At 44.4% G+C, this 13,632-nt stretch overlaps 1 protein-coding gene across 5 annotated transcripts in view; it reads right to left on the minus strand.

Moving 5' to 3' along the window:
* Positions 1 to 13,632, minus strand: part of lrba (LPS-responsive vesicle trafficking, beach and anchor containing) — a 359,744-nt gene that overhangs the window by 175,119 nt on the left and 170,993 nt on the right. For all 5 annotated transcript variants that reach the window (XM_080722061.1, XM_080722063.1, XM_080722062.1 and 2 more), the window contains exon 36: positions 1,482 to 1,648. In XM_080722061.1, the coding sequence (XP_080578187.1) occupies positions 1,482 to 1,648 (167 nt within the window). The remainder of the gene's footprint in view (positions 1 to 1,481; positions 1,649 to 13,632) is intronic.

Genomic DNA, 13,632 nt, shown 5'->3' on the forward strand with positions numbered 1-13,632 from the left:
GCGTTACACGCCCGCACGTGTGTGTGTGTGTGTATGGTCATGCACAGTCCATTTTTGATGATGTCAAGGAACATATAGGAAGTACACGGAATCATAGGTACAGAGTTCTCACTATTCATACAATACTGTAGTATTTCTGTTCCAGACCCTAGATGTTTGAGCCTTCGTACCGCGCCCCGTGCCATACTATGGGCGCCTGCAGCGCAACAATGGTGGCAAACAGCACCTGACCTTCGCGGTAATTGACCAAAATATCGATGTAATGGCACGGGACTGATGGTGATTTATTAAAAGGAGCTCAGCGCTCCCAGGACCTGTGCCAGCCGCTCTGCGCGCACATCAACAGCCATTAGAACCTCCATCAATACTGAGGCAGCATTAAAAAAGGAACAGGGGGTCAGAGAGGGAGAGAGAGAGAGAGAGAGAGAGAGAGGGAGGCTGGGGGAGGCGCAGAGCACAATCTCCATAGCAAACAGCAGGGCCTCGTCTGAGTAACACATGGCGGACTAATAGAAAAGGAAGACGGAAGGAGAGAGAGAGAGAGAGAGAGAGAGAGAGAGAGAGACAAGAGGATGGTGAGAGATGGAAATCACAGAAAAAAAGCAAGAGGCAGAGAATATAAGAACAAGAGGAAGGAAAAATGAGACCCAGAGAGATACACAGCCCCCCCAACCCACCCACCAACCCCCAGACGAGCCTCAGGAGAGTTGGGCAGAGCCTAACAAGCACAGAGAGGCGAGAGCGCCCGCCCCGGCTCGCCTGCTCGCCATTACACAGTACCTGCACAAACACACATCATTAGGGAGCAGCTCCATCGGACTGCGCCGCCTGTTTGATGAAACAAACACGGGGGATAGGGTTTCCTACCGCTCTTAATGGCCACAGAGCTGTTTAAATGGCTTTCATCTCTGGCCAGAGCCCATGGATCACACATCCCACGGCTGACATTTCCATCGGCGCGAGAGCTAATTCAATCAAAGTCTGGAGTATTGGTTGTGTTGCGTTATGGTGGGGGGGGGGGGGGGGGGGGGGGGCAAGGCTGTGATATTATGAGATTAAAACCATTGCTGGGGCCATTTTAGAAAACAGGTGCATCCTCTGTGTGATTAAAGGCAGCTCTATATAATATTTCACTTAATTGTAACATGACTGGTAAAAACAGCCTGAACCACCGGAGGGGGGGGAAAGGTATCCAATTTACCTAGGTAAATTGGAACATTAGACTCAAATCTCATATTATAAAGCATTCAACACACTGCGTGCGTGTGTGGGGACTTTACTAGAAAACCAGAATCCCTTTTCAACACACTATACAATGTCTTTCACATCCCACTTGAACAAAAAGTCCTTGTCAGACCATGCATAGAGTGTCATGTTATGACTTAATACCAAGCTGAAGCTGATGTCAGTACTCTGCACACTAGAGTGCTTTCTGTGACTGCAGCCACTGTGTGTGCGTGAGTGCGTGCTTGGTTTCATACCTGGCAGAGGAGTTCCCCCAGGCTCCATGTTTGTCGGTGAGGATGTTGATGATCTTCTGGACGAGCTGCGTAGCGGTCACATGATCCCGGTACTTGGCAGCTCGGATCAGGTGGTCGCACATCTTCTCCTCGTCACGTTTCTCTGCTGCATACTGGGCACAGTGGGACTGGATGGAGGGAAGCACAAACACACTGTTATAGTCCATACTGGGCACAGTGGGACTAGATAGAGGGCACAAACACAGTGTTATAGTCCATACTGGGCACAGTGGGACTAGATAGAGGGCACAAACACACTGTTAGAGTCCATACTGGGCACAGTGGGTCTAGATAGAGGGCACAAACAGTGTTATAGTCCATACTGGGCACAGTGGGACTAGATAGAGGGCACAAACACAGTGTTATAGTCCATACTGGGCACGGTGGGACTAGATAGAGGGCACAAACACACTGTTAGAGTCCATACTGGGCACAGTGGGACTAGATAGAGGGCACAAACACAGTGTTATAATCCAGTGGTTCTAAAACTGTTTCAGTTCAAGGACCCCCAAATGTACAGTATGTATTTGGTAACGAAAAGATTTTTTTCCACAACCTTTTTAAAATAGCCAAGCTTAAATAGCCGAAGTACTGTATAGGGTTAAAGTTGATGATACATGAAATAATTTAGCTGGGGACCACCTCTAGGACCCTGCTTTGAGAACAATATCAACTGGAAATTTCACAGATAACAACATTGTCAAATGTGTGTTTGTTAAAATTGTACAGAAAGGCTGAACCCTGAATAGGCTACATTAAGCTTACCTAATTAACAGAGTAACAGTCTAGTAACTAAGCGGAAAGTATTGCCAATATGTACTATTATTGTAATTACTTACTAGTACGCTACACAACATTACAAAAGACTGTGCCAACAGAATAAATAATACAAATATACGATGATATGTAGCAAACAATTTTAACACTTTGGAATTTTTACATTGTCTTTTTAAAACAAATTAGTAAGGAGATTTTAACACTATAATTGTAAATCACTTTATATTGGCATTTTATTCATGGGAACAAGGTTATCATAATAAAGTCTAACCATAAAGGTTGTAATTGTTCAATAAACATTGCAGGCTTAGAGCAAACTTAAGGTAAGAACAACACATACACTCACAAGCATATACACAAACACACAGCCCCCCACCAGCACGCACGCACGCACGCACGCACGCACACACGCACACACGCACACACGCACACACGCACACACACACACACACACACACACACACACACACACACACCCCAACTGAATTCTATGTGGAGAAATTCTATCCAGAGTAGAAGCAAATGAAAAGCAGAGGGTCATTTTTGTCCTGTTGTCATAGTGATTAATAACACTGGACAACGTATTTACTAATGCCCTCCAGCAAGCCAAATCACACCCGCACCCACAATGCACAGGAAGGACATTTTTCTCTGTCGGAATTTGTTATCAGAAAGGGCCTTTGAACTTGGAGATGGTAAAAAATAAATAAAAAAGAGACCTTTAAAAAATAAAAAAGGAAAATATAAAAATAACCATAAAAGCAAAACATTTAAACCTTGCTTTGTTTTTGTATTGAATTTTGAGGACTGAGGATTTTATTTGTTTTTTAATTTTATTTTTAAAGCATGCCAACTAACTCAATATTCTATAGCCATTTCTTTTGCATGGTACAGCGAGCTATGCAGATAATCACGCTAGTTATGGCCCATTTATGTTTTCCTCTGCATGTTTTAAGCACAGCCTGTCAAGATAAAGGTTACAATATCAATAATAAAAACTCACAATTCAATTCTTAATGCCGCGTCGGTGGTATAATACTGGCCTTATCAAATTAACCTTAAGCCAACCTGCTGGGAAAAATGACCATACAGTAGCCATCACTTCAGAGACACCGGCCTGCTGTCCCAAAGTTACCAGTAAAAACCAGCAAAGTGCTTTATAATGGGCCCTCCTCAACCATTTCAGCAATGACTTTTCATATCTGACAGAAAATCTATAGGTATAAATCACATTAGCGGGGCTATTCTGCAGGCTATTGGGTCCTAATTATCAATCTATGTCTCTTTGTGGAGCATTAGAGAGGGCCTTGACCTTCCAGCAGGGTGACCTGAGAAACCAGCGAATACAAATGGGGCTATGGGAGAGGTGCTCTGCAGCGTTTTAGAAATGTTTTAAAACCGGGAAGAAAGAGTGTTATCTTTCCGAGGTTTGCGCACGCGAATCTCCAACCATAATATTTCAGTATGTGCATGTGGTTCCCCCTCAAACCAAGTGACACTGTATAAGGTAAGTGTGCGTGTGCTGTGTGTTTTCCGGTTGTCCATTCATTAATGTACATCTAGCTAACACAAAGGATGTTTCCATTTTACATGATATACTACAGTAAAATTTAGGTAAAAATACATTATATATACAGACACACATATACAGTAAGGGGTGTCATGATACACACATTTTATGATGCAATAAACAATATTGGGCTCACCATCTTTTTTTTTTTTTATAATGTAATTTCTTTTGTTTTTCAATTATTATATTTGCTGTGTTGGAATCTGACTGATCTGACTGATTATATAGCCTATATATACGTGTGTGTGTGTGTGTGTGTGTGTGTGTGTGTGTGTGTGTGTGTGTGTGTGTGTGTGTGTGTGTGTGTGTGTATTATATATATACACACACGGATAAATAATAAAATGAGATATTGGAGGGAATACGAGATTTCAGGCATTATTACGTGAACAAACATTTCACCACAGCGACCAGCTCTGTAGCGTTTCAAAGCCCCCTAAACAAACGCAACAGCAGACTCACTCCATGTCAGTCCATTTCCACTTGCTGCTGCAATCTGAGGCCAGCCTGTAAGTCTGCAGTCCTAATCAGCAGCTCTGGGTTCACAGTCATAACCATAAACAAACACTTCACCACCTGTGTGTCCTGCCTGCCCAAACACCCCCCAAAAAACCCTCCATGCCGTAATAGGCTGCTCTCATAGCTCAGGCCAACATTGGCTACAGGGAAGAAAAAGGCCAAGTTCGCAGACTCAACCGCTTAAAACAACAGTCCCGAGAAGGCTGGACGCGAAACTAGTGCCGCTAATACCTGGAGTGAGCTTTGGCTACAAAGTGGAAAAGACAAGTCACTGCTAATTAGGGAGGTCATTCCATGGACCTCGAGTCATAGATTACTGCTTGGGTTTACTTATTTTGGACCGCTTCTATGGGGCTTCAAATTCTACAGCTACAGATCGTACATTATACAGCTTAAACCTTTTCTCTGGTCGTGTACACTCACTATCTCCACTGTCAGAACTTTATTTAGGAGGATACTTAGCCACACACAGTAGATGTACAGATCAATCCCTTGTTACATTTAGGGTACCATGTGAAAATGTACATGTGTAAAAAACAAAACAAAAAAACATCTTGAAAACTAGAAAAACACAGAGCCTGTTGCTATTGGCAACTGGAAGCCCACTCTGGGAGTTACCATGAAGTCATTATGTGTATTTTATTTGACATCAAAAAAGTTAAATCGTGTGTTCAAACACACCGCATCTAGTTGTGCCGTTTGATTGGTTGTGCCGAGTTTTAACATGGTTTCAAATCTGCTCTAATAGCCTACAACACATTTACCACCTAAACTCAGCCAGTTCATTAACATTTGGAACAACTTCATTTTGAACCTCAATCTGTTCCATCTTGCCATCCTAGCTCTCTATTCAGAACTTCCTCCACCAGCACCACCAGGGGTACAACGAGCAGGCAAGTGAGACCTTTATGACTTGCGACACTGTAATCATGGGCAGCACCTTCCATTACGTGGCCTGGCTGACAGGGTCGGGCGGCATGGGCGCCTGCCTCCCGCCAGAGGAGACAGCCCGCTGGAGACAGGATGATAATGGCTGGCATTAATCGAGTCAATTACACCGAGCCGTGTCTCCCACAATTCATCCACGACTCAAATAAATAACCGGGGATGTGTGTTGGAGTAAGGGGTGGATACAGGCAGTCCGCTGACTGAATACAAGACTTTGGGGTGCGCATAAACGGCAAGAATGTCACGCAGCGTTATGCAAGATGGCGACTCAAAGCCGAGCATATGGCCCGCAGCAGCGGGCCGTCAGCTATATATGCATATAGCTGACGTTAACAATGGACTCAGGGGTGTCGCACCAAATTCTGGGCCCTGTGTACAAAGATTCACTGTGGGGCCCCTGTGCTTTAACTCATTCTGTGCCAGATGCCAAAATGGCTCCAAGGTAGCTGTGCCGAGATTTTGTATGTTTTTCTTTACTATGCAATGAAAAAAAATGATTTTTTTTTTATAATTTTTTTCCCCACAGAAACAGACACAGTTGTTGTGATTCAGTGGCAAAAATAATTTTGTCAATCGGACAAATGGTTCCAGAGATAGAGCTGTTTGAATGAAAAAAAGTGTCCATCCATATAGAATGGACACACATGAACACACATTTTCTCAATCAGCTAAACGAGGGAGCGAACACACAAACAGAGAAAAGCATCTCTCTGATCTCAGGTCATTTTGACATCTTTAAAAAAAAAAAAAAAAAATTCTATGTAAAAAACACAAAAACCGTCATAAGCCGTCATTGGCACACTACACAGGGCTATTGGAAAAAAAAACGTCATAAGCCGTCATTGGCACAGAATGAGTTAACTATTGAAAAATAGCAGATATACAAGCTCACATTTGAATATTTCAAATCCTAAGGTTTTTTTGAAAACACCTATGTTTCTATGTCAGTGTTGCTCAAACATTTTCATGTCAAGGACCCCCAAAATGATATGTATTTGGCCATAGACACCCCCCCCCCCCCCCCAACCACCCTTGTGACGCCCCTGGCTGACGTTAACAATGGACTGAACCGCTATCAGTGTCACACGGTCATGTTGTTACCATGATGATCCCACCGACAGGAAGCAAACAGGAAGCAAACAGAGAGTGATGTAATAACAGAATAACGTCAGCCCCCGTTTAAACACTCAAGACGATCGTCACAGAAGATCAGTGACTCCTCTCTCATGTTATTACCATGCATGCAACAGACAAGAAGAACAGTTGAATGTTGTGATGTAGAGCCAACATAGTAATGTCAGCTGGATATAATTGCTCATATCAAGTTTTCAAGTCATTTTCACGACAAAGTAAAGCAATTTAATAATACACACTTGTGTTGTTGCCATGCTGATTCTTGAGGGGAAGTAAACAGCGCTCCACGGTTGTGATGACGCAATAACGGAGATAATTATATTTATTATATTGTCTCTAAGCCGATTCTGAAATCACATTCAGCAAAGGTCAAGGGACCGTGTTTGATTATTTAATTTTCTGTAACAATGTTTCCTTAAAATCCATAATAATTTAAAATAAGATAAGAAGCGGCGTGCTCACTCCTCATGCATTGAAGGAAGCATGAGCTCAGTTCAGAGATCTCCCCAGGTTGGCAGAGGGAGAGCAGCGCCCAGGATTACAGCTTAGGCAATTGGCACTGGGTGAACAATTATCCTTAATAATGTTATCATTTTTGTACCATTGATGTATCATATTGGAATGAGAAGATAATATAATTTGCAGTTTACCATGAGAAACGTCAGAGCTTGTCCGCGTGTAGACGTGTACACGTACGTGTAGACGTGTATACGGTCTATGGGCAAACCCATAGACTGTAAAAATGTGTCATCATGATGTCATCATGCTCTGATGTCACTGTGATGTCAGGGGAACCACTCTACCAGAATGGGTTTGCCGCTCTGACATCACGCTCTGGCTTCACTGTGATGTCACACTAACAGAAACCCTTTTATGCCCATTATGGAGTTCCCTGATGTCATCAATATTAACCAGTAAGGCTCCCTAATCGGGAGATAAGCGACCGTAGGTCACTTATCTCCACAAATAGGGCAAAAATGTGTTTTGCCAAAATCTTCCTGATCCATGTTGATGACATGAGTGTAGACATACTGTGCAGTGATTTTCGTGATTTTAGGGCAAAATCTGTAGGAGCAGTGTCCAAAAATGTGTTTTTAAAATTCGGCCTGGAGGTGGCGCTATATGGGAGAGATTCATACTGTGTACCGATTTGCGTGATTTTAGGGCAAAAATTGTAGGAGCAGTGTCCAAAAATGTGTTTTGCAAGAATCGGCCTCATGGTGGCGCTAGAAGAGGGCCATGTGAGAAATGAGGGGTGGGGTCTCCGTGCCGGCAGCCGCAAGGCGGACGAATAGGTACCGGCCCCGGCTGTCCCGGTCGCTCCTAGCCGGAGTTACGGCATTTTATGTGAGCTGCAGTGTAGGGGGTCCTCCACTGGGGGCGCCACCACTTTTGCATCCGTTCTGTAGCACCAGGAGTGGGTGGTCCCCGGGAATTCCCCGTGAGCAGCCCCGTTGGGGTGGTCATTTGGTCAGTTTAGCACATTTGGTCATTTTTTACATCTGGGGGTCCCCCAGGGAACTGGGGGTCCCTGGAGCTCCGGGGGTCCTTGGAGGTTGTAGTTTGGCAGGTAAGGAACGTGTGTGCAAAATTTGGCATGGATCGGGGCAACGGTTGCGGAGATATGAGCAGGGCAAGAGTGTGACGTGTGAGGTGTGACAGACAGACTGACTGACGGACTGACTTACACTTTGTGCAGGGTTTGATAGTAAATGCGACCTACGGTCGCAATGATGCCCTGTTAGAAGATCCCTGTGATGCCAGGGGAACAAATCCCTTTTATGCCCATATATGGAGATATGGAGATCCTGTGATGCCAGGGGGAACAAATCCCTTTTATGCCCATATATGGAGATCCCCGATGTCCACATCCCTGATGTCCACATCCCTGATGTCCACATCACAGTGGCGCGACCTCGCCCTCAGGGGAACTTGCCGCTCTGACATCACGCTCTGGCTTCAATGCGATGTCACACTAACAGAATCCCTGTTATGCCCATATATGGAGATATGCCAGGGGAACAAATCCCTTTTATGCCCATATATGGAGATCCCTGATGTCCACATACCTGAGGTCCACATCACTGTGGCGCGACCTCGCCCTCTAGGGCGAGGTCGCTTGTCGCCCTGAGGCGTCTTACTAGTAATATAAGTAGCATATTTTTCCAGGTATTCCCTAAAGGATTAGTTCACCCAACAAATGACTTATTTTCCATCAATTTAACACCCCACGATACCTTGCCCTTTTTTTCTTTCTTTTGTCACATTCCTAAGCCAATAATTTGATGACTGGCAGAGTCTCCTGACCAATGAACTGGTCAAATTATTAGCTCAGGAATGTGACAAAACAAAACAATCTCCATAAATTCAAGGCTTCATGTGGTGTGTAATTGATAGAAAATATAGAATATAGAAAAATATAGAAAAGTCATTTTTGAATACAGCCTAATGCTTGTTTATTATGATTATTTTCAGATTTGAAATTATGTAGTAGTCATGTAAATACATTGTCAAATAAAGTAAGCAAATTTTTTCCCCCCATCATTAAACCACATTCTTCTGGCATGAATATATTCTATATTCAGTTGCCCCATTTATTTGCTTCAGCCCACTGACATAAACATACTGTACATAAACCCCCTTTTTTTGTTGCCTCATTTGGACAGTTCACTAAAAATTCACTTGACAAATTGGATGGAAACATGACTAGCGTCGACCGTAACTAAAGGCTGTTGTTGTTGTCAAGCTGAAGATGCCTGAGCTCCCTCCTCCTCCTCCTCTCCCTGTGTGAGTTGAGAGGGTTAACCAGTGTAATAGCCCGGAGAACGGAGGCTCATTACAACATATCAGTCCTGTGTTTATCAATTAGACTGACAGAGCCAGGGGCTGGCAGTGGTAGTAGCCTCTCTATGCCTACCTCTGACAACAAAACCCCGGGACTCAGGGTTCCAGTGGAGAACGGATAGACGGAAACAAAAGGCTGAGGAGAGATGTTATTAAAGTGCTTGATTTGCAATCTCTTGACATCGGTGGCACGACAGAGCTGCACGGCTCCCTCTCTCTCTCGCTGTCTCACTCCAGCCTACGCCGCTCCGCGGCACATCTCCAATTCCTCACGTTGGCCCGACAAGCGCTCCCGGAGGGTTTCATTTACAAACGGCACTGGAGAGACTGTCCAGAGGACGGCGAGACATCAGGCATGTCCTTGTCGTGTATCAGAGAATGCAAATACACGGCTACAAATAAGGAATTCCTTGTGGAACAGACACAGAACGGGGGCGTCTGGTGGGAGACACGGGGATGAGATGAGATGAAAAGGAAGATGGGATATTGGTGGGGGGGGTGAAGGAGGTCGCTAAACAAAAGGAGATGCTGAACCAGTCCAACCAATTGGTTTCAAAGAGATTCCCTCGCACTTGATCTCTTGCCCTCCCGAGTTTTCAAATTGCAACATAAAACGCCACCGGGGGAATTCAGACAATGGGCAGAGTGAAAGGCAGGAGGGAGGGAGAGAAAAATGAGGGCTTAAAAGTACAATGGCGAACAAAAGTCACCAAATGACAAAGCCTGACAGCCACTTCAATTCTGAAATGATGCCCCTGTCATGCTACGCTTGCCGAGTATTGATTCCCCCCCCCCCCCCCCCCCCCAACTCACTCTCTCTCTCTCTCTCTACTCCCCGAGTGCAGCAGGGGGACAAATAATCTAATCCAGGCTGAACTCGAGCTCCACTCGCTGGCATCAGCCCCACCTCGCCAGCGGCCATCAAGGCCCACGCAGGCGCAACACTTATCAAACTATCTCTCTCCCTCCTCAGGGGTGTCGCACCACATTCTGGGCCCTGGGTACAAGGATTCACTGCGTTATTTTGTGCTTTAAAGGAGTAGTTTATCCCCATAATGACCTTTTTTTCCTATTGATTACTCACGCCATGGAGACTTGATTTCAATAATATTTTTGTGTTTTTGTTGCATTCCTAAGACAATAATTTGATAACAATAAATGTACCCCCATTGATTCCCCCATTGAAATGCATTTGGGTCCCCATCCGGAATCAATGGGGGTAAATTTACTATAATACATTGTTTTTGTCTTGCGACAAATACAAAAAATATTATTGAATGCCATGGCGTGAGTAATCAATACGAAAAAAAAAAAAAATTAAAACCCGTGTTTCTATGTCAGTGGTGCTCAAACTTTTTCATGTGAAGGACCCCCAAAATGATATGTATTTGGCCACGGACCTCCCTCTCAAAATATTTAGTTCCAGGGACGCCCCCAGAAGCAAAATTTGAGTTACAAATGTTCGCTTAAAAAAATACATACATTCAAAGACTTGCACGCATTTTCACGACTTTTCAAAAATAGCAGATCTACAAGCTCACAGCGCGGCACTCTGTGCCGCGCTGTGAGCTTGTATATCTGCTATTTTTCAATAGCTAAAGTATAAAATAATTAAGGCCCCTCCACCTTGGGCCCTAGTAACTCAGTCCCACTTTCCCCCCCCTTGTGACACCCCTGTCTCCCCTCTTCCCCTCCTACTGTCTGTGACTGCTCAGTAATGGACTGGTCACAAAGCTGGGTTGGCAGCCTCTTCATCTCTCCTACCCAGAAGCCTCTCCTCTCCTCTCTCACTAGCCTGCGTCCTTCTCTCCGCACCACCATCAGTCTGGCATTGTTTGCCACCGCCTTGCGCTGCGACTCGATTTCCGCGTCAAGGTCACGGCCGCTTGAAAAATCGTATGCGTTAAGACTGTCGTCTGGAGGTGAAAAATAGTCAAATGAAGGAAGGACGCGACCCAGATGACAAATGCACGTCCTCTGCATGTGGCCGCTGTCTCTCTCTCTGCGACATTATGAATACGCGCAGACAGGAGCGCCAATCTCAAGGGTGAACACACTGGAGGAACGTCTACAAACAGAAATAGATTGGACATTCACCGCAGAGGCTGAATATACTCCTCAGTGAAATGTGGCTAAAACAGCAGATTTAATGCAATCGAGTAACCAGGTGTTGTTGGTGAGCAACACTCAACACTATAAGAAAGGAAACGCTTATTGCAACATTCATAAGGCAAGAGAAGAAAGTACCACACAGACAGCAGTAACCAAACAGACAACAAATGACAGTGCCTGACAGCCACAGGCAGGGAAAACAAATTTACTGCAACACACAAACTGTGATTTCACATACGTAATTAAAGAGTAGGGAGGAGGAATCAAGGGCCTACAGAAATAACAAATTCAGTGCCATGATCACACGCTCATCTCTGATGGCTCAAGAAGCAAAAACAACGCTTTCACACAACAGACCGACAGCATACAGCTTGAGTCAGGGAACAGAAACCATGTTAGGGGCATGTCCAATTTCCAAGTTGTTTCCAATGTTCGTTATCCCAATGAACCATCCCAACACATTTCTGTATTGCCACTACTATTTTACCTACTGGCTCACCTGCCAGTGGGTTCATATTGCCACTGACAGGTGCCACCATAGCCCAGAGTTGGTAGTGTACCAACAATGGTTGCCCTGCTCGTCCGGCTTTTCCTCCGGAAATTGTGCTGGTATGCAGATGCAGATGCTTGGCCAAGACGGATGCACTCAAACACCTAGACACCGTGGTGGTGGACATGTGCCAACGGAGCACCCTGATCCAATTGAGTTATTGTTCAGTCACAAGCTCTAGAACAGGGGTCTTCAACAGGGGGTCCTCGGAGTTACTACAGGGGGTCCTCCAAATCTTTGTGTGATAGAAACACTGTGAGGCGTTGAGAGCATGTAGATGAATCCAACATACACTGATGACAGTGCCGTCAAATTAATTAAACAATATGGAATCAATGAACAGGTTGTGGGGGTCCCTGCTTCATCTCTCTCTCTCTCAACTAAGGGGTCCTTGGACTGAAAGACCCCTGCTCTAAAAAAAAATGTACAACTCAGACTTAACCACCTTCAAACTGGCATCCTTTTTGTGCATGCCATTACAGGTGAACTTTGTCAAAATGTTAACGTTATTTTTTCTTTAGCATATCTACACAATGCATTGCGATGTGTCATGAGCTTGTAGATCTACAATTTTCACTACTTTTGTGTGACACTGTCATATGACAAAGTATAAACTAGGGCACCAATTTCTGGGAGGGAAAAAAGAAAAAAGAAAAGAAAACATGAAATATGGCGATACAAGGCCCAACAGCGACAATCAGCACATCCCCACAATTCTTCATACAGCCGGTGCTGGACCAAAACAACCTTTTGCGCAGACCCGATGAAGCCCTTCCTAGGTGGAACGCTGATTGTTTGATTAATAAAGCACAGGACATCATTATACTGTGTTTGGACGGAGTGGACACGGACACCACCTTTCTCCACGAGGAGGAAGGTCTTCCTCACAGCTCAGGGGTCAGCTGGTCACACAGAATGATGAGAGCGGTGTTTGGAGGTACCAGGGGACTTCATTACACTGACAAGACAGTGGGAAGCTGAGGGATACCCTCTCCCCTTCACCATGCTCTCCACCTCCCCTCAGCTTCTACCAGGAGTCCTTCTCTCCAAATATATAGATTTCAGACACTCCTGCTTCAGTGACCATATATTTTGAGCTGGGGTGATAGTGCATGCACAAATCCACTCTAGCCCAGGTGCTGGACAAACGGCAATACAAGAGAAGGATAGAGTCCGCAACACTGGTAATACTAAGCTCTGTTTTATTGCTTCAACGTTTTCGATCCATTTGGATCTTCTTCAGGAATACAATATATTTTGAGCTCCAATGGAAATATATTAAACACTTTTATATACTATATTGTTGTTTTTTTTCTCCAATGAATATACTGTTCAATGCGGAGATGATACGTTGTGTGTAGGGATGGGACGATAAGCGATATTATCGTTTATCGTGATAAAAAAACTCACTCACGATAATCGTATCGTGGAGATTTAATTTATCGTGATATCGTCCTCCGTCATGCACTGGGATCAATTCAACTTTTATTTGCTGAGCTGCATACCACTTAAACCCTCTATAATTGGTAAAAGGTACTTATAATATCGTACTTGATAGTCTTTTTTTCACTCTCTATCAAATGTTCCGCCCCAGGATAATGGACTTTGATTATCGCGATAATATCGTAAAACGCGATTTATTTTGTCACAATAATCGT

This window comes from Nannobrachium achirus (assembly GCF_963921795.1).
Source record: "Nannobrachium achirus genome assembly, chromosome: 3".
NCBI classification, from domain to species: domain Eukaryota; kingdom Metazoa; phylum Chordata; class Actinopteri; order Myctophiformes; family Myctophidae; genus Nannobrachium; species Nannobrachium achirus.